The 27,106-nt window shown below is 36.0% G+C and overlaps 1 protein-coding gene across 3 annotated transcripts in view; it reads right to left on the minus strand.

Annotated features, from left to right (window-relative positions):
* USP15 (ubiquitin specific peptidase 15) overlaps window positions 1–27,106 on the minus strand; it is a 145,029-nt gene that overhangs the window by 60,396 nt on the left and 57,527 nt on the right. For all 3 annotated transcript variants that reach the window (XM_055396118.2, XM_055396119.2, XM_055396120.2), the window contains 2 exons: window positions 16,269–16,414; window positions 11,065–11,126 (listed from right to left, as the gene is read on the minus strand). In XM_055396118.2, coding sequence (XP_055252093.1) covers window positions 11,065–11,126; window positions 16,269–16,414 — 208 coding nt within the window. The remainder of the gene's footprint in view (window positions 1–11,064; window positions 11,127–16,268; window positions 16,415–27,106) is intronic.

Here is a 27,106-nt window from a genome sequence, read left to right on the forward strand (position 1 = left end):
CACACTCAAGATCTTAATGTATATTAAATTTAGGAACCACAAAGTATAGCTATGGGAAGTGTGTGTTTATGTATCAATACAATCACAAGCATTTCCAAAAAAGATTTGGAGTCTGGACCACTAAAATAGGCAGAAAAAATCAGTTTATTGGTAAATAACAATACACAAGAACAACAGCCCACCATTATGCTGCCTTCACCATTAGGAAATGATGTATATATTTAAATAATAAATATATTTATATATAATTTTTTTCTCTCTCCAGGAATAATGCCTTTCCAACCAAGTGCCACCTTATTTTTCTTCTTTCAGTACATTTCATGATGAGTGATCTATATCAGGTGTTCCATTTTCTGACTTAGGTATTCATCCCCTCTTTCCCTATACTCTATTTCTTATTCTCATCATGCTGTCTTCATTTGTCAAATACACTGCATCTTTTGTCTGCCTCCAATTTCTGCATCATTTAAATACACTGCTTACCATTCCCTTTATTCTATAAGCTCTTTTCCCCCTTGGCCTCTATGACCAAACAAGATTCAAGATTTCCTGAGTCTTCAGAATTATTCATTCTATTTCATCTTTTTTCCTTCTATCATTACTTAGGGACACTTTTTAAGATTTAGTATACAGTTCTTCACATTTTTAATTAGATAATTCACTAATATTTCTCACTTCCAGGAATGTAACTCCTGGAATTATAGGATTCCTGTAATTGTCATTACTTTCTAAGCTTTGGTTGCCCATAATAACTGCATCCTATGCAGTTCCATTACTTTAAACTTTTTAGTTTCAGAAAAAATCATTCTATGTTTCTTAAAAAAAAAACTTTTTATTGGAGTATAGTTGACTTACAATGTTGTGTTCTGTCTTTTTCTTACTGAGACCAATGAGATAAAGCATGAAAGAAAATTTATAAAGACTCAAAATGTCTTTAAAAATGACAAAAGAATAGCAGATTTTGGAATGTTACTCTAGATTTATGGTTCACAGGCTGCATTTTAAATTGAAGATGTTATTAATTTGAAAACTATGAATTTGAATGACAAGGAATGAAGAACTGGTTCCTGAGCCATCTTCTCAACTCCTACAACCAAAATCACTCAATCCCCCACCTTTCAGTATCTGAACAAGGTTAAAATTGGTAACAAATGTGTATACTTTCATAGAAACTTTAAGAAAGCACTTTCTGTGAACTGTAATAACCACTGTTCCTTTAGTACTGAAGTAAAACCGTCATAACCAAATCTACTAATGTTTCAAATAAGCAGAGATTGTCTTGCTTACAAATACTTAAAAAGTGTCTATTCAGGTTATTGTTAAAATGAAAACAATACTTTATCTCACAGGAGTTTCCTAGTATGAACTTTCAACTGAACAGGTCTATCCATGATTTCTGAATCCATTTATACAGTTAACCTGCAATTACTATACATGCAAACTGCACTTAATAAGTCTTTAAAAAGTCCTAAAGAAATATATGTTAGGCTTTTCTATCTATATTTAAACAGATACAAAATCAAAACAGCTGGTGTAAAAAAAAACAATTATTACAATCACCTAGATGTTTATTATTTATCCTAAATAAAAAGTAGTATGCAGTGGTTTTATTTATAAGATGTTTCCTCTCTCCAAGCAGAGCATTCAGGGACAGAATACTTTAACAATATTAACATACCACCAAGAAGAAGTTTGGAGAAGGCAATGGCAACCCACTCCAGTACTCTTGCCAGGAAAATCCCATGGACAGAGGAGCCTGGTAGGCTGCAGTCCATGGGGTCGTGAAGAGTCGGACACGACTGAGCGCCTTCACTTTCACTTTTCCCTGTCACACACTGGAGAAGGACATGGCAACCCACTCCAGTGTTCTTGCCTGGAGAATCCCAGGGACGGGGAAGCCTGGTGGGCTGCTGTCTCTGGGGTCGCACAGAGTCGGACACGACTGAAGTGACTTAGCAGCAGCAGCAGCAGCAAGATGAAGTTTATACTCAGCGCTCAGTCACCAACTCTGAATTCTGCTAATCAGAACAACACAGATGGCAGAGGACCAACATCTGAGTTAAGAACTAGTGGCTTAGTTTTCTATTTGATTTATTTTAGCCTGTCATGTCTTACCTGGTTGATTTTGGATTCTTCTCCAAATTCTTTCTAGCTTATGAAAACTGCCTCTTCAGTCATAAATGACCCTTACTTTTTTCAACAGATTCTTAATTACACATCTCTTGTCGGTATTTTTGAGCAATTAATGAAAACGTCTGAATTAAAACAACTTCTCATGCTACCTTTACAAGAATTTTTACTTATTTTAGAAAAACAGCAAAATATGGATATTTTAATTTCTAAAACATTAGTACTGTCAATAGCACTCTTTGAGACAATTATACCTAAATGAAACCATACAGAAAAAAAGTAATAGTACAATTTAGTTAATTAATCAAGTTATACTGCTTCTAACTAAAGGATAAGGTGTTAACAAACAAATTTTCTCAAGAGTAAGGGGTAATCTATTGATTAGATTTCTCCTCTCTTTAGGAGCACACAGGATTCTACAATTACTCGACTTTAAAATAATTTTTTAAAAATATAAGCTGTAACTAGCTAAACATCTCCATCCAATAATTAGACTATCCACCCAATGACAACATTTTTGGAGAGATAGTCAAATTTAACACAACAGAAAAAAACATTACAATGGTTGAAACTTTCATAAAATATTATTAGAAAATAGTGTGTTTTTGAGCAGTTTTAAGAAATTAGATACTTAATAGATTAGAAATCCAAGTTGTGGAAAAAACTAAGAATCTCAATTTTTAAAAAACATAAAGATGAAAAAATAAAATTATAAATTGATACCTAGCAGACAAATCTGAATAGATAAAAATAGAAAACTTCTGAATAATTTTTAGGTAGGTTCTTAAGATTTCCAATTAGATTTTGGGCTGTCATAGGTTAATACATTTTTATAAACAGGACTACATGTTTTAAACAAAATTATATTTTATGCTTAATATAGCTTTTATATTTAGCAGTTCCTCAAGTGAGGATATATTGCTTCCATTCTGATAGAAATGGGTCTAGTATGATTTTTAGGTCCTTCAAAACAGTTTTCAGTAGTACAGAAAAGTCAAGACAGTTAGATACTAACATGATTTCTCTCAATGCCTACTGTAGTGGTGTTCTTGTATTTTCTTCTTCATAAGCAGCACCTAAAATTCAGATTCCTGAGTCCCCTCATAAAGATTTATACTCACTGGTCTGGTGGGGAGGACTGTGGAAACTTCTGTCTACAGTGGTTCACACAACACATACTAAGAAAGATTACCTATAGAATTTCTCAAAGTGTGACAGATCAACAGCAATAGAATCAGATATGAGCGTATTATGAGAAATACAAATTCACGAGCCCTACCCATCTACTGAATCAGAAACTCTAATGATGGGGCTTAGGTAACAGTGTTTTAACAAACTCAACAGGTGAGTCTTCCTTTCATCACCATATTACAGCTTTTAATGATTTTTTCCTTGGCTTTTGATGCTCTAAGTAGGAAATATTTATGTGCTAAGCAGTATGAGCACTGGACAGACCCCAGATTAGTGGTGGTCATTAGAACTAGCATCTTCATACCATGCTGAGGACCAAGGGTTGTCTCCTGACAGATATGATGACAATTCTAAGTGTTACACTGTTCTGTATTTTAATATCTTAAAGTTTCTTTTTTGAGGACCTTAAAATTACATGCCTTCTGCTACAGTTGAATTTGTCTAAGTCACATGTGGTTATAATGTAATAACTTTAATGAGTACACAGAATTTCACTTTTTTAAAAAAGGTCGCATTTATCCAGAAAAAAAGGAATTTGCATCCTTACTTCAATTGTAAATGATAATTCCTCCAACTTTTTTTTTTCCTGTAATCTGTACTATTTTCCTCCACTTCAGGTGCCTTCTCAATGTTCTTGAATATTATAATTTTATATAGCATTTTCTGTTCCAAGTTTACCTAAATGATACTAAGCTAAATTTCATTTTGTTTTTATTTTTTTCTCTCAACTGTATGTTTTAAAGTTTATTCAGTTTTAAAGATCTCACCAGTTACTTCTACCTACTGCACTGGCATTCCAAAGTACATCACCATCATTTTTCTTATTCATTCTACCTGAAAAAGATATTTAGGGAGGCTGCCTTCAAATCCCCACTATCACAGACAATGCAGCTACAAAGACTGCATAATATATTCAGCTGCTGCTAAGTCACTTCAGTCGTGTACGACTCTGTGCGACCCCATAGATGGCAGCCCACCAGGCTTCTCCGTCCCTGGGATTCTAGAGGCAAGAACACTGGAGTGGGTTGCCATTTCCTTCTCCAATGCGTGAAAGTGAAAGTGAAGTCGCTCATTCAGGGACCTGTGTAAAAAGTTCCACTGAGTGCTGGGTCAGAGGCATTCAGTTCAGTTCAGTTGCTCAGTCGTGTCCGACTCTTCGCGACCCCATGAATCACAGCACGCCAGGCCTCCCTGTCCATCACCAACTCCCGGAGTTCACTCAAACTCATGTCCACAGAGTCGGTGATGCCATCCAGCCATCTCATTCTCGGTCGTCCCCTTCTCCTCCCGCCCCCAACCTTTTCCAGCACCAGAGACTTTTCCAGTGAGTCAACTCGTCGCATGAGGTGGCCAAAGTATTGGAGTTTCAGCTTTAGCATCAGTCCTTCCAATGAACACCCAGGATTGATCTCCTTTAGAATGGACTGGTTGGAGCTCCTTGCGGTACAAGGGACTCTCAAGAGTCTTCTCCAACACCACAGTTCAAAAGCATCAATTCTTCAGCGATCAGCTTTCTTCACAGTCCAACTCTCACATCCATACATGACCACGGGAAAAACCATTGCCTTGACTAGATGGACCTTGGTTGGCAAAGTAATGTCTCTGCTTTTTAATATATTATCAAGGTTGGTCATAAATTTCCTTCCAAGGAGTAAGCGGCTTTTAATTTCATGGCTGCAATCAGCATCCGCAGTGATTTTGGAGCCCAAAAATATAAAGTCTGACATTGTTTCCACTGTTTTTCCATCTATTTCCCATGAAGTGATGGGACCAGATGCCATGATCTTTGTTTTCTGAATGTTGAGCTTCAAGCCAACCTTTTCACTCTCCGCTTTCACTTTCATCAAGAGGCTTTTGAGTTCCTCTTCACTTTCTGCCATAAGGGTAGTGTCATCTGCATATCTGAGATTATTGATATTTCTCCCAGCAATCTTGATTCCAGCTTGTGCTTCTTCCAGCCCAGCGTTCCTCATGATGTACTCTGCATATAAGTTAAATGTGCAAAGTGACAATATACAGCCTTGACGTACTCCTTTTCCTATTTGGAACCAGTCTGTTGTTCCATGTACAGTTCTGACTGTTGCTTCCTGACCTGCATACAGGTTTCTCAACAGGCAGGTCAGGTGGTCTGGTATTCCCATCTCTTTCAGAATCTTCCACAGTTTCTTGTGATCCACACAGTCAAAGGCTTTGGCATAGTCAATGAAGCAGAAATAGATGCTCCTCTGGAACTCTCTCGCTTTCTCCATGATCCAGCAGATGTTGGCAATTTGATCTCTGGTGCCTCTGCCTTTTCTAAAACCTGCTTTAACTTCTGGGAGTTCACGGTTCACATATTGCTGAAGCCTGGCTTGGAGAATTTTGAGCATGACTTTACTAGCGTGTGAGATGAGTGCTATTGTGCGGTAGTTTGAGCATTCTTTGGCATTCCCTTTCTTTGGGATTGGAAGACTGACCTTTTCCAGTCCTGTGGCCACTGCTGAGTTTTCCAAATTTGCTGGCATACTGAGTGCAGCACTTTCACAGCATCATCTTTCAAGATTGGAAATAGCTCAACTGGAATTCCATCACCTCCACTAGCTTTGTTCATACTGATGCTTTCTAAGGCCCACGTGACTTCACATTCCAAGATGTCTGGCTCTAGGTCAGTGATCACGTTATCGTGACTATCTTGGTCGTGAAGATCTTTTTTGTACAGTTCTTCTGTGTATTCTTGCCACCTCTGCTTAATATCTTCTGCTTCTATTAGGTCCATACCATTTCTGTCCTTTATCGAGCCCATCTTTGCATGAAATGTTCCCTTGGAATCTCTAATTTTCTTGAAGAGCTCTCTTGTTTTTCCTATTCTGTTGCTTTCCTCTATTTCTTTGCATTGATCACTGAGGAAGGCTTTCTTATCTCTCCTTGCTATTCTTTGGAACTCTGCATTCAGATGCTTATATCTTTCCTTTTCTCCTTTGCTTTTCGCTTCTCTTCTTTTCACAGCTATTTGTAAGGCCTCCTCAGACAGCCATTTTGCTTTTTTGCATTTCTTTTCCATGGGGATGGTCTTGAGGCATTAAGCATTACTAATTTAATTAAACACTGACTGATTTATAGAATGGTACTAGTTTATACTTCCACCATCAGTACCTAAGTCGTCTCCTACAACTCTCCAAACACTTCTTACTAACACCCTTTTAGGTTTTTGTCATTCTGATGGCTATTAGGTTGTATCTCATGCTTTAATTTTACAAGAGTTTGTATACCATCTCACTACTTGTCAGAGCTGGGCATCCCCTTCTTTAAATTTTTTTATCTTTTATTTTATAAAAGGTTATTTGCTTTGTTTCTGTTAATTCACAGCAGTTCTTTGCACACTGTAGTATTATTCCCTTGTAGGTTTTAGATTTTCTAAAACCAACATTTGACTTTTAACTTTGTATACGGTTTCTTTAACAGAAATACTTAATATAATCAAACATTAATTTTCACACTATGTTCTGTGATCCCTAAGTCACAGATACTATCCAAATTATCTTATGAATGTGGGTTACTAATGTTATATATCATGGTCAGAAATCTATGGCGCACAAGCCAAATCCACATTTTTCTTTAAACAAAGTTTTACTGTAACACATCATATCCGTATGTTTACACAATGTTTACCGCTACTTTCAAGCTGTATCAGCAGTTATAGTTGAGTCAGAGACCCTATGGCCTATAAAGATAAAAATACTTATTATATGTTGTGTTGTGATAGTTGCTCAGTTGTGTCTTCACTCTCTACGACCCCATGGACTGTAGCCCGTCAGGCTTCTCTGTGTATGGGGCTGCTTCAAGGCAGACAAGAACACTGGAGTGGGCTGCCATGCCCTCCTCCAGGGGATCTTCCCAACCCATGGATCGAACCCAGGTCTCCTGCATTGCAGGTGGATTCTTTACCAGAAGAATCAGAGCCACCACAGAAGCCCAAGAATGATGGAGTGGGCAGCCTATGACTTCTCCAGGGGAACTTTCCAACCCAGGAATTGAACCGGGGTCTAGTGCATTGCAGGTGGATTCTTTACCAGTTGAGTTAGAGTACTGAACTATGGGTATGGAAAACACCTATTAATTTTTATAAATTAATTTTATATTAATTCAGTATTGCTGAATTCTCTTAGTTCTAGTCTCCTGTTTTTGGATTTTATGAAGACAGTATTATTATGTGCAAATAGTGTATTTTATTTCTTTTTAAAATTTCTAATCTTATTTAGTTTGGGTTCAAAAATTCTCAATTACATGCTTGCTACAGATTTTAGACTTATAAGGCTTTATCCAGTTAGGACAACTCCCTTTTATTCTTAGTTTTCTGAGAGTCTTTTCATATACTAGATGCTAATTAAATTTTTTTTTATTTTTAACACAATAATATTAAGTAATAAACTATCAATTGGCAATTTATGACATACTGCTATATTGTATTTCTCACATTTTACAGTGAACGAATACTTAAACTTTTCATGTTTTAATATTTGGGTTTCCTATAAAACTGGCTGATTCAGTGAAGAATGGGACTCAATTGTACTTCTGTGTGTATTTCTGTGTGTATAGTACCTTCACTTACCAATATTTACTACATGTGTATAGTGTGTAAAGTATTATATAATAAACAATGTTTTCTCTTACAGAAGCAAGTAACTATAGCTGTTTAAATAAAACTGGTACTGTGCTAGCAGATAGGAACAAAGATAATGAAACAAAATATTAATATATAGTTTTATCTCTTAGGTGAGTATCAGTAATTTTAAGTTGAAAAGGTCTCTCAATCTTTGAAATTCATGGGACTTTTACATTAACCCACAAGCAATTCTGTAACTTCAAAAGTTATTTAAAGCTTTAACAAGCATACAACTATCTAAAGATAAGCTAGAAAAAAAACAATAGTAGTTCTGATCTAAACACTAAATGTGAATATTCACAAAAAAAATTCCTAACTTCTAAACACTAAATGCATCAAGAAATCTACATGATTCTACCATGTGTTTTTTAGTATCTTCCTAAAATTTCTACTCTTGTATTACATCCAACTAAGGGGAGTAAAAATAAAATGTAATTAATACACTTGGGCATATTCCCACAAAAAATTTAAATAAACTTCACAGAAGATAAAAAGGACAGAGAACAACTCACTAAAGTTATATTTTAGTTCTGAAGGAAAATAAGTGTCAGGCTGTTCTCTTTTATTAGCTAGGTTAACAATGACTAAATTATTATAAATTTAAGAATCGTTATTTTAAGGATTTCAAAACACAAATTCACAATCTTTCATCAGAAAATATGAAATTCCAAAAGCTCTGAAAACTTAAATTCTCCATGATTCACTCAAGGGCAATCTAACCTGAACTGATATGAGCTATTTATACTCCTTATTTATCCTACTCTGTGTGAATACTTGATGAATACTAATGTGCTTAACTATGAGAGTCTCCCTGGATGTTACAGAAATAGTAAAATAGTAAGTGGCACATGTGACACATTACTTCTCAAATGTCTACAAAGTCAAAATATTGAAATACAACTAAGTGTTTCTGATAATGAAATGTGGATCTAAAAATCCTAAAACCCATAAAATACTTCCTGCCATGCAGCATGTTACCTTTTCACTCTGTTGATTGTTTCTGTTACTGTTGGGAAACTTTAGTTTGATGTAGTCCCTTTTGTCTATTATTGCTTTTGTTGCTAGTGCTTTTGCTGTCATATTCAACATATCACTGCCAAAACCAATGTCATGCTTTATAGATTCAGGTCTTGTTTTTAAATCTTTAAACAACATATCTGATAAGAGGTTAATATCCAAAATATCAAATTATAAGAAACTCATTACAATTCAACAGCAAAACCTTCAAATAACCAGATTAACAAATGGGCCTAGGGCTTGTTTGAAAAGACACTTCTGCAAATAAGGCATACAAACAGGTAATAAGTATATTAAAAAGATGCTCAATATCAGAAATCATTGCTGATGCTGCTGCTGCTAAGTCACTTCAGTCGTGTCCGACTCTGTGTGACCCCACAGACGGAAGCCCACCAGGCTCCCCCATCCCTGGGATTCTCCAGGCAAGAATGCAAATCAGACCACAATAAGATACCACCTCACACCTTTTAGGATGTTTATTACCAAGAACAAAAGAAAACGAGAGCCAGCAAGGATGTGGGGAAACTAGAACCCTTGTAAACTGCTGCAGTGTAAAATGATATAGGCATTACGAACACAGTAAGCAGGTTCCTCAAAAAATTAGAACTATAAATATCACATGATCCAGAAATCTCACTTCTGGGTATACATACAAAGGAAATGAAATCAGTATCTCGAAGAGGCACTCCGAAGTTCATTGCAAAATAATTTAAAATAGCCCAGATGAGGGAAACAACCTGAATGCTTGTTGATGGATAAATAGATAAAGAAAATATACAATGGACTTTTATTCAGCCTTGAAAAAGGAACAAAATCATGCCATATTTGAAAACATGGATGAACCTAAGGGACAGTATGCTTGGTGGTGGGTTAGCTGCTACGTTGTATCTGATTCTTTGTGGCCCCATGGTCTGTAGCCTCACCAGGCCTTCTCTGTCCATGGGATTATCCAGGCAAGAATATAGGAATGGGTTGCCATTTTCTTCTCTAGGGGATCTTCCCAACCCAGGGATCAAACCCATGTGTCCTGCACTGCAGGCAGATTCTTTACCACTGAGCCACCAGGGAAGCCCTTGTTATTATTAAGCTCTGCAAAAAATGATCTTGTTCCTATAGACATCTAGCCCAATGGCTTTGTTAATAGCATGGACTGTATTTAAATAATGCAAAAATCAGAGGAATTGAAATTTTGCAAAGGATAATATAAGCAGGCTATACAATACAGAGATAATTGTATTTCACTTCATGAAAGCTATCAAAGATTAGATTTTTTTCAAGAAGCGATAAGCCCATAACTGAGGATAATATGTCTGGTAAAGCAAACAATTCACAGAAAGACAATACTGTGTGATTTCACTTATATGAGGCTATGCAAACTAGTCAAACTCATAGAAACAGAGAGTAGAATGGTGATTGCCAGGGGTTGAAGAAGGGAGAAATGAGGAATTACTGTTCAACAGGAATAAAGATTGCTACACGATGAATAAATTCTAGAGATCTTCTGTAGAACAATGTACCTACAGTTAATACTGCAAGTGCACACACTTAAAACTTTGCTAATCGGGCAGACAGATCTATCAAGTTATGTTTCTTTATCATAATTAAAAAAAATGTAATAGAAGATTCCTAATTTTTTCATTGCTTATTTACCATCAAAATACTTAAACTCCTCTATCTCTACTTGTGCTTTTATACTCTATTTATTTAAAGAAATAAAAAGTATTACTTTCATATCAGATTCATTTTGATAAATATTCTTTTAACAGACACTTTAAAAAATATCACAAAACGCTTGAAAAATATTAAACAAAATGTTTAAATAGTGATTTGATTGTATTAGTGCACCATTACATTTATAACATTTATACATTATTTTAAAAGAAATTAGTATTGGAAAGCTTTTAAATTACAGCATATTAATTTAAGCGCAAATTTAGACAACTCCTATACTGAGAATAAAACACTAAAGTATTAAAAAGTTAAATATATTTGCAATACACAATTAGGTTCTTCTATCACTCTGTATTATCTGAAATCAAAGCTTCAAAATCATGTATTAAGCCATAAAAGGTGAGAGCACTTACTTAGGAGTAGACGGACCCCTTGGCCATGTTCCATCTTCATTTTTCTGTTCTATCACTAACACCTGCAAATAAGACAATAATAAAGTGTTTTTCCTTAAGGCTGAAGTTAAAATAGCTTAAGATTAGCTGTATATGCTAAATAACTAAAGTAACTCTGCAATGACTTATAGGACACAGTAGACAAGATGAAGAGTTATTTGCACTTTGATTTCAAAGCGGGTCAAGGGAGATAAAGAGACCTTGAATATAAGATGCTGGCAATGACAGAAAGAAAGAAGGTAACAAACTACAAGGAAAATCATTGGTTCTCTGAGACTTAAAGCATTAAAAAAGTTTAAACCAAGTTGATAGAAGTTCTTTTGAATTTGGGGAGCATGTTTTCTATTTGTTGCTTGTAAAAGTACTGTGCAAAAAACAGATGCTCAATAAATGATTACCGTTGTTGTTAAACATACTGATGTATGATTTCAGTCAACTATTGTTATGCAAATATTGAGGAACAGAGACAAAGACAGTTCCAAATTACAGATTATATATGATTTGTCTGGGGCTTTGATCTGAAAGAATAGCACTGAAACATGTATATCATCATATGTGAAACAGATCGCCAGTCCAGGTTCAACGCATGAGACAGGGTGCTCAGGGCTGGTGCACTGGGATGACCCTGAGGGATGGGATGGGGAGGGAGGAGGGAGGGGCTTCAGGATGGGGAACACATGTAAATCCATGGCTGATTCATGTCAATGTATGGCAAAAACCACTACAATATTGTAAAGTAATTAGCCTCCAATTTAAATAAATAAATTTAAAATTAAAAAAAAGAAATTTGTCCTTATTTACATTATCACTGTATAAATTAGAAAATCTTTTAAGATATAAATGATAGAACCATGTATGAGAATCAGACTGCAGTTCTCTATTGCAGCATAGTTAGGGTAGACACAAATCACCTCTAACAAATGAAAGGTACAGGCTGAGGTGAACTGTACTTTATTTTAAAATAAAACCCCAGAATCTTTCTTCATTATCTTCCAATCTAAAAAAGAAGGCTCTCTTCTAGTTTTTAGTAGGGGTGAGTCTGTGCAAAGAAGAAAAACAAAAATAATTAACAAAAGAAATAAGTGATCACTACAAGTTAGTATCTAAATTTCCACAGGAAAACTATAATATAGAAAATGTGCCTGGAAGCAAATTCAAGGCATTAAAAGTTTGCATATATTCTACACTACATTTTTACTAACTCTTTTCTTAAAGTTGCAATTTTGTTACCTATTCTATATATTCTTAGTAATATACTTCTTTATTAATAAAATAATTTTTTAAAAAAATTTTATTTGGAGGATAATTGCTTTACAATGTTGTGTTGGTTTCTGCAGTATAACAACGTAAATCAGTCATAAGAAGGGGACATATGTATACTCAGTAATATACTTTTGTGGACTATATGTTTCAGGAAATTTCTAAGTTGGCATTTGGATCTTAACCATGTAAAAATGTAAGCCTGATTCAGAACACATATACAAATGAAATATTGATTTAAAAAATTCATGGAACCATGTTGCTGATAAAATATGCTAATTAAAACACCAATGTTATCTTTGTGTGTGGTGTGTTAGTTGCTCAGTCGTGTCTGACCCTTTGTGACCAACGGACTGTAGCCCACAAGGTTCCTCTGTCCATGGGATTTTCCAGGCAAGAATACTGGAGTGGGCTGCCATTTCCTTCTCCAGGGGATCTTCCCAACCCAGAGATCGAACTCGCATCTCCTATGACTCCTGCATTGCAAGCAGATTCTCTACCCACTGAGCTATTGGGGAAGCCAAAGTTACCTTTAAAAAAGTTATCTGTAAAAAACTTAATTATTTCCTACAAACAAAAAGCACATGTGAGGAACTTCCCTGCTGGCCCAGTGGTTAAGACTCCATGCCCTTGGTGCAGGGAGCACATCTTCAATTCCTGGGTGGGGAACTAAGATCCTGCAAGCCACACAGCTTGACCAGAAAACAAAAAACAAACTCCCGAAACACACATGAAGTATAGGCAATATATTAAGAATAGTGCACTGTATATCTGCCATCCTGATACCTCCCTGATCATATTCCTCTCCCTACCTACCACAGACAATTAACCATTATGCTCAATTTCTGGTTTAGGATGATATAGTCAAGTATTTCATGTATTTTTTTTGGAGAAGGAAATGGCAACCCACTCCAGTATTCTTGCCTGGAGAATCCCAGGGGTGGGGGAGCCTGGTGGGCTTCCGTCTATGGGGTCACACAGAGTCGGACACGACTGAAGTGACTTACCTTAGCAGTCATGTATTTACATAGTTTTACATGTTTATAAAATTGAGTTTGCTGAGTGATTTTTAACTTCTGAAGGAAGGATTTCCTATGCTACAACTTATAACTGTATAGACATTTAAGTAAAAATTATACTTTATTAAAAAAACATACACACATAAACTTTGTCTCCAGCAGCACTTAAATCAGCTATAAAGCAAAAGAGTTTAGCTACAGAAAATGTCAAAGGTATATATTTAATATCTTTGCTTACGGTTTGTTTTTTAAAGGAAGATCCTAAAGCTGAAGAATCAAAAAAATATTTAAAGCTTAACTGTAACCTTTAATCCCAAGCAGTATTTGTAATTTAAATTCCTTTCGTGTTTACAATTAATGTTGAATGCCATCAGAAATGCTAAAACTCATTTCTTTACTCAAATGTATCATTTTCTGAATAAAATTTTCATCGCTCATGGTTAAAACCTTAACTCAAAATGAAAATATCTTTAAAAAGATTTCAAGATTTAATTAAACTGAACATACACATACAAGAAAGAGAGGTAAAGACCATCTATTTTGAGAGGCAAACTCTTCAATAATGTATCTTTGTTTCACTTTCTCATGAGGATACTTTCTATTTCAGTAAGAAAAAAAAATTCTTTTAAGTCTAAGACAGTGTTCAGTTCATTCATCATCATTTAGAAAATAACGTACAAAATCTAGAAATTTCACGCATTTTCTCTGAACCATTTCTATTTCAAAAGATCAAATGTCTCTAAAGATATTCTATAAGAATGTTTAATAAAATATTTAGTCTTCTTATTAAAATAATTCTGTCATCTTCATTCTGATAAATGCATTCCTATCAAGAATATCAAATTACTTAAATTCTCTAAGCTTCAGTCTAATATACATGACAAGGAGAATTATAGCTATTACACAGAATCAATTACTGAAAAGATTTAAATAAGTAATCCTACATATTTTAACTGTACTCCCTGGAGTACATATTTTAAACTGTACTCCCTGGAGCTACCTCACGGCCTGATGGATGGTAACCTCTTTCTACTGGAAGAGAGAAAGAGGAGTTGGATGGCTAAGGAAGGGAGTGTCCAGTAGCCAGTAGTTCCAAATGTCTCAATCAGTTTCAACTGGATAACCCTTTTAACTGGAATACATATTAGATTTTGTAAGATTTTACTTAAGAATATAATGGCTAAAGTAGGTGTGAAAATCACTGTTTTACAGCTCAGGACAATATTTGATTATAGTAGGAACAATTTCCATCACATATCAATTTTAAATTAACACAGAACAAAGCAAAAACTTCCATATATTGGAGCAGTAGGCTCTGTGATAGGTACGAAAATATAGGTCCTATTTAGGACACAAAATCCAACTAAAACAAGGACTTCATAGTTTAGCCAGGGAGCTTAATATATAAGTAACTGAAGTATACAATAAATGATACAAGCTTCCCTGGTGGCTCAGACAGTAAAGAATCCACCTGCAATGCGAGAAACGTGGGTTTGATCCCTGGGTTGAGAAGATCCCCTGGAGGATGGAATGGCAATCCACTCCAGTATTCTTGCCTGGAGAATCCCCATGGACAGAGGAGCCTGGCGGGCTACAGTTCATGAGGTCATAAAAAGTCGGACACGACTGATCAACTAAGCACAGCAAAGTATACAATGAATGATATAAGACATATATGTAAATCACTATGGAAGTTAAGGGAGAAATTTTTTCTCCAAAGTAAAAAAAATTCTATGCCTCGGTTAGATACTGAGACAAACAGACCATCAAAGGCTGAAGAAATGATTTGACATTGGAATTGGAAGGATGGATAATCTGATCATATTAGATTACATGATAGGATGGGAAGCTTCATTTCAATATTTGGATGTTTAAAAAGAATTTTATTTTGGATGAATACAGGGATTGGGGAGAAGGGTACAATGGGTAGATGAAACAACATATATCAAAGAACAAGAGAATGGAACACCATAGTAGGCTTAAAGACTATAAGTAGTTCAGTTAGGTTTTGTTAGGAATGCAAATCAAAAGGCAAGAGTAATCAAAAGATGCTGCAAGAATAAGGTAAAAGGACAAACCATGACTTGCATGCTATGTTAAGGTGCTGGGACCTCATTATCTAATTGTTAAGGAGCCAGGGAAGATTAGCGGAAAGGAAATAATAAGGTTTACATTTTAGAAAGGGTATTCTGGCAGAAATATGGAAGATTGAGAATGGACATGAAAAGACTGGAAGCAGAGAGATTTGTTAAAACATTACTGAAAGATAAGGGCTGGGAATGGAATAGAGATTAATGAAAGAGAGAGTTGGAAGGGAGAATCAGTAAGACTTGCTGATTGTGTCTAGAAATCTTCATTTCTCAAAGCATTCATTTGTTTGGATTATATCATAAAGAAAGACCAAACTGGGGGTTGACCAATTCTAACAGGGATGGGTAAACTACAATTCACTTAGCTCACTGACTGCTTTTGAAAATAAAGTTTGTTGGAACATAGCCATATTAATTTTCTAGATATTGTTTACCATTACTTTCTTGCTACTACAATGGCAAAGTTGTGGTCGTGACAGAGATCATATAGACCGGTGAAACAAAAATATTTATTACTTGATCCTTTACAAAAAGTATGCTGATCTCTTATTATATTAGTTATTTATCAATGGAAAATAATTTATTTTTAAAAAGTAGGTCATTCTCAAGCTCAAGGAGAGAAGTTATAATTAGTGTATAATTAGTGACCAGCAGGGATAGAGAACAGATGAGTCAGAAAAGAGGAAATCAGAGATAGTAGAGCCCCTTGTAGATTGTTAGGATAGCCATAAAGTTTATGAGTCTCAAAAGTTTCATGTATACTATGTTTAAAATAAACAGTACTGCTAAACAATACCTGTCCTTGGTATAAACCAGCATCCTGAATGGTGCTGTCTGGTTTATTCAGTGGTTCAAACGTATTACTCATGTATTTGTTCCACAATCTGGTCTCCTTTTCATCTGGAATATTGAAGATTTTTCTTATTTCCTTTTCAATTGTACCTAGATTTAAGGAGGAAAGATATGTAAATATAATAAATATTTAATAATGTACACACAGAGATAAGTGCTCACTAGCATAAAAATCCTAAATTTAAAATACTGATAATAACAACAAGAGAAGATAAACACATGTGTAGGAAATATATAAAACAATCAAGTTTTTGAGACTGGGTATACTTTATACTTTTTAGGAACAAAATGCTAATTGTAACTCTGACAGATAATTACTTGGGGAAATTAATATCTCAAAGGTAAGAGTTCAGTCACATAATGCTAAAATATAGTTTACATTATACAGGATGCACTTTAACTTCTTATGCATTATAAAATTAATGTATTTTCTGATGATATGTTGGAATGAGAAATTAAAGTATGATTCAGAGATGCCACAGGATGAAATTTTGTTACAACAAAACCAATTTAAGAATAATTTATATTAAGCTGAATATAATTTACAGTTTAAATAGCTAACTGAAATTAAATAGAAGATGGAGACACACAAAAAATGTGCCGTCTTGGAAGAGAGGTTGGTCAAAATCTCTTGATTCCAAGGTAAAACCATGTATCTTCCTTATTTCTAAACCAATCACCTGAGTGGGAAAAGTCTTTTTTAAAAACCTAGAGCAGTTTATCTGCTGTAAAGTAAGATATAGGAGTATATACATGTTTGAGAGTTATTAAGTTTTGGTACAATATTTAGATGAATCTTTAACTTAGATTCAAGAAAATTACACTTAAAATATTTTATAACATATGAAGAAATATAAAATACCCCTAACTTTTAGAATACTTGATTAATTTTGGACAAAACATTATTTGTAAAATACTAAGCCTAACAATACATGTTCTCTTAAAAAATAAAACCCACACCTATCCTACATAATCAAACTTAGTTCAATAGTACTGTTTATGTTCTCAGTTCAGTTCAGTCACTCAGTCGTGTCCGACTCTTTGCGACCCCATGAATCACAGCAGGCCAGGCCTCCCTGTCCATCACCAACTCCCGGAGTTCACTCAAACTCATGTCCATCGAGTCGGTGATGCCATCCAGCCATCTCATTTTCTGTCGTCCCTGTCTCCTCCCGCCCCCAATCCCTCCAAGCAACAGTCTTTTCCAGTGAGTCAGCTCGTCACATGGAGGTGGTCAAAGTGTTGGAGTTTCAGCTTTAGCATCAGTCCTTCCAATGAACACCCAGGATTGATCTCCTTCAGATTGGACTGATTGGATCTCCTTGCAGTCCAAGGGACTCTCAAGAGTCTTCTCCAACACCACAGTTCAAAAGCATCAATTCTTTGGTGATCAGCTTTCTTCACAGTCCAACTCTCACATCCATACATGACCACGGGAAAAACCATAGCCTTGACTAGATGGATCTTTGTGGGCAAAGTAATGTCTCTGCTCTTTAGTATGCTATCTAGGTTGGTCATAACTTTCCTTCCAAGGAGCAAGCGTCTTTTAATTTCATGGCTGCAAACCCACGTCCACAGAGTCGGTGATGCCATCCAGCCATCTCATTCTCGGTCGTCCCCTTCTCCTCCCGCCCCCAACCTTTCCCAGCATCAGAGTCTTTTCCAGTGAGTCAACTCGTCACATGAGGTGGCCAAAGTATTGCAGTTTCAGCTTTAGCATGAGTCCTTCCAATGAACACCCAGGATTGATCTCCCTTAGAATGGACTGGTTGGATCTCCTTGCGGTACAAGGGACTCTCAAAAGTCTTCTCCAACACCACAGTTCAAAAGCATCAATTCTTCAGCGATCAGCTTTCTTCACAGTCCAACTCTCACATCCATACACGACCACGGGAAAAACCATAGCCTTGACTAGACGGACCTTGTTTGGCAAAGTAATGTCTCTGCTTTTTAATATACTATCAAGGTTGATCATAACTTTCCTTCCAAGGAGTAAGCGTCTTTTAATTTCATGGCTGCAATCAGCATCTGCACAGGGAGGCCTGGCGTGCTGTGATTCATGGGGTCGCGGAGAGTCGGACACGACTGAGCAACTGAACTGAACTGAACTGAATCAGCATCCGCAGTGATTTTGGAGCCCAAAAATATAAAGTCTGACACTGTTTCCACTGTTTCCCCATCTATTTCCCATGAAGTGATGGGACCAGATGCCATGATCTTTGTTTTCTGAATGTTGAGCTTCAAGCCAACCTTTTCACTCTCCTCTTTCACTTTCATCAAGAGGCTTTTGAGTTCCTCTTCACTTTCGGCCAGAAGGTGAATTAAATTAAAGGTAAATTACATTAAATAAGTATACTGTTAATACTGCATTCTATTTTGGCAGCACTGATTTTTTAATTGAAGTGTAAATGAATATAGAAAAATACACAAATCGTCAGTATATAATAATGAACTTCCAAAGTGGATACACCCATGTAAGCAGTACAAAAGACAGAAAATTACCTAGGAAGGAGGTCATTCTAGTCTTTCTATAAAAGTGAATACTGTTTCCTGATTGAAGAAATAAATCCTGTTCATTACAAAAATACATAAAATACAAATAAAATGTCCACCTAGAGATAACCACTGTTACCATTTTGATTTTTCTTCTTCTAGGCATTTTTCCTATCAATACATACATATTTATATGCATAACATATACAAGTAATATGGAAATGTCCCCTTTGATTTTGAGAAGGGTAATACAAAGGCCCTGAGATGGGGATGTATTTGGAATGTTTTAGAATACCAAGGTGCACCAATGTAGCTGAAGTGGAATTTTGTTGCTGTTCAGTTGCTAAGTTGTGTCTGACTCTTTGTGACTCCATGGACTGTAGCCCACCAGGCTCCACTGTCCAGGAAAGAATACTGGAGTGGACTGACACTTCCTTCTCCAGGGAATCTTCCCAACCCAGGGATCGAACACAGATCTCCTGCATTGGTAGGCAGATTCTTTACCATTGAACCACCAGGGAAGCCTGAAGTGGAAATGAGAAAGATGAATATAAGACCGTCAAGGTACTGGTAGGCTACAGTCCACAGGGTCGCAAAGAGTTGGACACGACTGAGTGACGGAATGGAACGGAATGGAAGGTACTAATTGTAGGATCATACAGAATTTAGGTAGTTAGGAAAGCATTCTACTTTATCTGATTAAGAAGAGAAGTCACTGAGGGGTTGTGAGTAGAGAAGTGGCATGATCCAACTGACGTTTTAAATGCTCACTTTTGCTACTAGTAAAGAACAAACTAAAGAATGTCAAGGATGGGAGATAGGCCACTACAGAAATCCAATCAAGGTGGTAACAGTGGAAGCAACATTAAGCTGTCAGACTGAGAACAGATTCTAAGGAAAGCTTAGAAGTTATGTTGCCAGATTATGCAGGTGAGAAATGCAAGGGGATAAGAATGATACCAAGGGTTTTAGTTTAAGCAATCAGAAGAGTGCAAGTGATGATTACTCAGACAGGGAAAAATAAGAGTATAGGTTTTAGGGGGAAGAGAAAGTGTTTAGTTTCAGACGTGTTATCCTTAGATTTTCATCAGACACAGATGAAGATATGGAATGGCTGAAATTGGAATTAAGGGAGAATTTGGGTAGGAGATATAAGATATAAATATATAGAAAGGACTGAAAGCCAGGGTAAAACATTAAGGAAAAGAAAGGAGATCCAAGGACTAAGCATATCACACTGCTATTCTGAGGTCAGAAATATGAAAAGCACCTTACAAATGACTTTGAAAAGTTGCAGCCAATAAGAACTTGGGCACTGGCAGTCATGTGAAGAGAAAATATTTCTAGATGGAAAAGTAAATAAGTATGTACATTTTTGCTGGCATGCTAAGATATGCAGACTACATCATGCAAAATGCTGGAATGGATGAAGCACAAGCTGGAATCAAGATTGCTGGGAGAAATATCAATAACCTCAGATATGCGGATGATGCCATCCTTATGTCAGAAAGCAAAGAAGTAAAGAGCCTCTTGATGAAAGTGAATGAGGAGAGTGAAAAAGTGGGCTTAAAACTCAACATTCAGAAAACTAAAATCATGGCATCCAATCCCATCACTTCATGGGAAATAGATGGGTAAACAGTGGAAACAGTGAGAGATTTTATTTTCTTGGGCTGCAAAATCACTGTAGATGGTGACTGCAGCCATGAAATCAAAAGATGCTTGCTCCTTGGAAGAAAAGTGATGACCAACCTAGACAGTTTATCAAGAAGCAGAGACATTACTTTGCCAACAAAGGTCTGTCTAGTCAAAGCTATCATTTTTCCAGTAGTTGTGTATCGATGTGAGAGTTGGACTATAACGAGAGCTGAGCACCGAAGAACTGATGCTTCTGAATTGTGGTGTTGGAGAAGATTCTTGAGAGTTCCTTGGACTGCAAGGAGATCCAACCAGTCCATCCTAAAGGAAATCAGTCCTGAATAATCACTGGAAGGACTGATGCTGAAGCTCCAATACTTTGGCCACCTGATGCCAAGAATTGACTCACTGGAAAAGACTCTGATGCTGGGAAAGTTTGAAGATGGTAGAAGAAGGGATGACAGAGGATGAGAGGGTTAAATGGCATCACCAACTCGATGGACATGAGTTTGAGTAAACTCTGGGAGTTGGTCATGGACAGGGAGGCCTGGTGTGCTGCAGTCCATGGGGTCACAAAGACTCAGACATGACTGAGCAACTGAACTAAGACAATGAAGAATTCAAGCACTGGATTTATTAATGTAGAAATAATTAGAGACCATCACAGAGGCAGAATCAAGGGAGTGATAGGTCTGATCTAGTGAGTTTGAGAGAGAATAGGAGCAGAAGTGGCAGTCAGAAAGCAGTTTGCTTAAAATGATATATGGCAAGTGCAGTTGTAGATAATGTCAGCCTAGGGTATATTTATGGGAACTGCTGATTGAGTCTGAGTGCAGATCAAGATCACCAGAGTGAGAATGTCAAGGTAATGAGAAGATGTGCATATTTCTATACATAATTAATCTGACAATATTAGGCAGTTAATGAAAAGGATAAAGAGATAAAAGTATTAACACAAAAAATAGAAATAAAATTACTGTGACAAACATTTCTTTTTTAAATAAGAAAGTTAAGCAATTCTATTAAGAAATTTTATAAAAATAAATTTTAAAACAAATCACCTTTCAAATTTTATAATAAAATTATTTTTCAGTGGTATTGAGAATAAATAAAAACATATTTTACCTTTCTTATTGAAACATCTTCAATATCTAAATATATCAATTTAGGGAGAAAAATATTAAAAGGCAGAGTAGTTTGGTCCTGAATATGGTAAATTATTTAGATCCTACATATGGCTGTCATCATTTTTATTATAAATCAAGGCAGGCATTATTAGTTGAAAATGGAACATGTTATTAATTTGGTAAAAACCAAAAACAGGTGCTTATATTTTTAAATTCTGTTTGTGTAATTTGTATACTGTAGTCAATTCTAAAGGAAATCAGTCCTGAATACTCATTGGAAAGACTGATGCTGAAGTTAAAGCTCCAATACTTTGGCCACCTGATGTGAAGAACTGACTCATTGGGAAAAACTCTGATGCTGGGAAAAACAAGGCAGGAGAATGGGACAACAGAGGATGAGATGGTTGGATGGCATCACTGACTAAATGGCCATGAGTTTGAGCAACCTCTGGGAGTTGGTGATGGACAGGGAAGCCTGGCATGCTGTAGTCCATGGGGCCGCAAAGAGTCAGACACGACTAAGTGAATGAACTGAGCTGATACTGCATTTCATACACATAGCTATTTTGATCCTTTTTAGATAAGATTGAAAAAAAAACATTCAGGGGAAAAAATATACATCTCTTATTTCCTTTCTTATCAAATTTTTTATTGTTTCAAAACTCACTTGCTCTAGAAAAATAAAATCAATCCGATTAACACTTGTACAGATTGTGTAAAGCAGGAAATTAAGAGGTGAGACACTGATATAAAAGGTCTAGTTAAGGAGTCAAAACACTGGCTCTATCACCTGGTACCAGGGTGAATCTTCATAGATTACCTAATCTTTCTAAGCCTAGGTGTCATTACCTTTAAGATGAGGGTACAGTAACGTTGAGGTTTAAATAAGAAATTTCCTATAAAGTGCCGAAAACATAGTAATTACTCAGCAATTGCTAACTACTATGGTAATTATAACCATGAAGTTTCTAAAATTCCTTACTTGAGTAATTTGAATTTTTACAAAACTTTTTGTTTAGAAAGCAAACATATTCTAATACAGATTTTCAAATTTTTAAAACTAGGACCTATGGTAAGGAACTGTGACCCAGTTTACACATATATGTAGATGTTTTGTATTCTGATATTTTCCATTCTCTTTACCCCCCAATGTTTAATGACCACAAATGTACAGATAACATGGTTTGAAAAACTCATTCCAATACAGTAAGAAGTGTCAGCTATACAAAAAATTTACTCATATACAATTTTAAGGCATATATATCCAAAATATGTAGCATTTTAAAGTATTAGTAAATTTAAACTATGCAAATTAAAATCTATTAAATCATAAGCATTTTGAAGCTGAGATTCTCTACAAATGGTCTCCTTGATAATTCCTGGTGGTGGTGGTGGTGGTTTCGTCGCTATGTTGTGCCTGACTCCTGTGACCCCATGGACTGAAGCCTGCCAGGCTACTCTGTCCACAGGATTCTCCAGGCAAGAATACTGGAGTGGGTTGCCTTACCTAGTACCTAACGTAAAGATTCTGAAATACTTGTTTTGAGTTCAGAAATTAAAACTTAGATCTTCATACAGTGAGTTTCAGAACATTTTTTTCAGTAAACTGATATTCTAAAATAAGACTTTTTATTGCCACATATAATTTACATGCAATTTTCCTACAGAAATGAGGTAAGGAATAAAGAAAATAAAAGAAAAACAAAAGAAACTTTAAAATAACTAGAACACATTATTTACATCAAGTATTTAAGGGGTTCAGTTCAGTTAAGTTCAGTCGCTCAGTCGTGTCCGACTCTCCGCGACCCCATGAATTACAGCACGCCAGGCCTCCCTGTCCATCACCAACTCCTGGAGTACACTCAAACTCATGTCCACAGAGTCGGTGATGCCATCCAGCCATCTCATTCTCCGTCGTCCCCTTCTCCTCCCACCCCCAACCTTTCCCAGCATCAGTCTTTTCCAGTGAGTCAACTCGTCGCATGAGGTGGCCAAAGTATTGCAGTTTCAGCTTTAGCATCAGTCCCTCCAATGAACATCCAGGATTGACCTCCTTTAGAATGGACTGGTTGGATCTCCTTGCAGTATAAGGGACTCTCAAGAGTCTTCTCCAACACCACAGTTCAAAAGCATCGATTCTTCGGTGATCAGCTTTCTTCACAGTCCAACTCTCACATCCATACATGACCACGGGAAAAACCATTGCCTTGACTAGACGGACCTTGGTTGGCAAAGTAATGTCTGCTTTTTAATATACTATCAAGGTTGGTCATAACTTTCCTTCCAAGGAGCAAGCGTCTTTTAATTTCATGGCTGCAATCAGCATCTGCAGTGATTTTGGAGCCCAAAAAAATAAAGTCTGACACTGTTTCCACTATTTTTCCATCTATTTCCCATGAAGTGATGGGACCAGATGCCATGATCTTTGTTTTCTGAATGTTGAGCTTCAAGCCAACCTTTTCACTCTCCGCTTTCACTTTCATCAAGAGGCTTTTGAGTTCCTCTTCACTTTCTGCCATAAGGGTAGTGTCATCTGCATATCTGAGGTTATTGATATTTCTCCCAGCAATCTTGATTCCAGCTTGTGCTTCTTCCAACCCAGCGTTCCTCATGATGTACTCTGCATATAAGTTAAATAAGCAAGGTGACAATATACAGCCTTGACGTACACCTTTTCCTATTTGGAACCAGTCTGTTGTTCCATGTCCAGTTCTAACTGTTGCTTCCTGACCTGCATACAGGTTTCTCAAGAGACAGGTCAGGTGGTCTGGGATTCCCATCTCTTTCAGAATGTTCCACAGTTTTTCTAAGGCCCACTTGACTTCACATTCCAAGATGTCTGGCTCTAGGTCAGTGATCACGTTATCGTCACTATCTTGGTCGTGAAGATCTTTTTTGTACAGTTCTTCTGTTTATTCCTGCCACCTCTTCTTAATATCTTCTGCTTCTGTTAGGTCCATACCATTTCTGTCCTTTATCGAGCCCATCTTTGCATGAAATGTTCCCTTGGAATCTCTAATTTTCTTGAAGAGCTCTCTTGTTTTTCCTATTCTGTTGTTTTCCTCTATTTCTTTGCATTGATCACTGAGGAAGGCTTTCTTATCTCTCCTTGCTATTCTTTGGAACTCTGCATTCAGATGCTTATATCTTTCCTTTTCTCCTTTGCTTTTCGCCTCTCTTCTTTTCACAGCTATTTGTAAGGCCTCCTCAGACAGCCATTTCGCTCTTCTGCATTTCTTTTCCATGGGGATGGTCTTGGTCCCTGTCTCCTGTACAATGTCACGAACCTCCGTCCAGAGTTCATCAGGCACTCTATCAATCAGATCTAGTCCCTTAAATCTATTTCTCACTTCCACTGTATAATCATAAGGGATTTGATTGAGGTCATACCTGAATGGTCTAGTGGTTTTCCCTACTTTCTTCAATTTCAGTCTGAATTTCGCAATAAGGAGTTCATGATCTGAGCCACAGTCGGCTCCTGGTCTTGTTTTCGCTAACTGTATACAGCTTCTCCATCTTTGGTTGTTTCTTTATATTCTAATTGGCTGTAAATTTCAGAAATTAAGTCTCTGAATTAATTTTAACAGATAATCTTTGTTGGACACAGATTCTTAGTGTACACATTTTGATATCATGATTAATGTAATTTCTTTTTTTTTTGGATGAATAATTTTTTATTAGAAAATAAAATCAGTTAACAGTATTTAAAAATCCATGTGTGCTGTCAGCCAAAAAAACACACCCAAAGACAAAGACACACAAAAGAGAGCAATTACTGCATAAATTGAAAGAACATTAAAGGCCATGAATGATTCATTAAGACTCTATCCTAGTCCTGTTACATTCACCATCCATCCATCCATTCATTCACCTATCCATCCATCCAATATATGAATACATTAACTGAGCATCCAGTGGGTGAAACAAATGCATAAGCTATGGGTTACAACACAGCGTGAAAACGGAGGAAAACATAAAGCACTACAGGAACACCATGTGGAACCTCAATACATTTTTTAAAAATAGCGAATGAAAGGTGTACACATTACAGGAAGTCGTGTCCTTATTTAAAAAAAATAAATTTATCTTTAAATTAGGGCAAGATCCCACCTGAAATTTACTTTATGTTTGGAAACAACGGTCATAAATTTTTTGTCACTGAGCTTAACTTGCCATTTAAGAAATGATCTTTGCTCAGTTAGTTTGGCATTATTGAATTTTATTCTTGAGAAACTGAAATTTGATGGCTGTCATTTCATATAACACTAACTAGAAAATTATACTCCTTTTAAGTAGATACTTTTTTTCCAGACATGAAGCTCCTTAGTGGGGTCACTAATGTACTTCAAATTACAGCTTGAAACAAATGGTGAGCCAAACAACCATGATCTCAGTACTCACTACTACAGCTCTGAGGTCCACACCCCTCCCAATCCCTCCTAAGATGATGTCTTTTAAGATTCCAAATGCTCTTCTTAAATCTTCTGAAAGCTTCATGAATATTTACAAGATTTGTATTTAACATATAATAAACAGGCATACAAATCTGTATTCAATGATGGTCATTTCTAACATTATTTACAATAAATAGGGACATTTGTAGAAGCCTCTCCCCTAACAAATTTCATCTGAAACATCAGTAAAATAGTTATGGCAAAAATTTTGTCTCCATCAAAGACATGATATTGCCTGGAAGGATAAGTGTTATTCAAATATCAGTTGACAAATTATTAAAAAAAATTTTTTAAATTAATTTTTAAAATTTAATAAATGGTACAAAGCACAATGTCATAAGCATTAACAGTTAAAATATCACCAAATGAAAAAAATACTATAGAATACACAGTTGCAAAAAGCTACATTAAGTTATTTTACAACTGCCTCAAGCTGCAAAAAGAAAAAAAAAAAACCCAATGCCTTACCTAAGTTATCCCTCTCCCAAAATAATGCCATTTACATTATAAACCACGAACTCCCCATCAAAAGACGGGAACTGCTTTTGTTAATTCATATATATATATATGAATATATATACATATATATATGTATATGTATATATGACTGTATCACTTTGCTATACACCTGAAACAAAAACAACACTATAAATAAAATATAGTACAATATAAAATAAAAATAAGTAACAGATCTTTGGGGCTTTACACTGAGTTAGCATTCCTATCAGAGGGATAACAGCACCACAGCCGCACTGGATCCTCATGAAGGAGGCACACGAATGACTAGGTTACAAGAATTACAGATATGAGAGCTGCTCATTTCCCAGAAACTACAGTTCATGACATGATTAATGTAGTTTCATAAATTATATTTAAAATTTTCAGTTTTCAGGATGTAGAAATGTTTTACTTTCCTGAATATGTTCCAAAAACCGAGACGTGCTAAGTTAAGTACTTTATCCACCATAATGTAATAAAAAAGACATTTATATGGAGTTTCTAACATTTTAAGTATTCCTTTAGAAAGATGACTGTATGAGTTTATTGAAATTGCATCTCAACTTGTAAGT

The sequence above is a fragment of the Moschus berezovskii genome, chromosome 6 (assembly GCF_049115385.1).
Source record: "Moschus berezovskii isolate FMDL1 chromosome 6, NW_MosBer_1.0, whole genome shotgun sequence".
NCBI lineage: Eukaryota > Metazoa > Chordata > Mammalia > Artiodactyla > Moschidae > Moschus > Moschus berezovskii.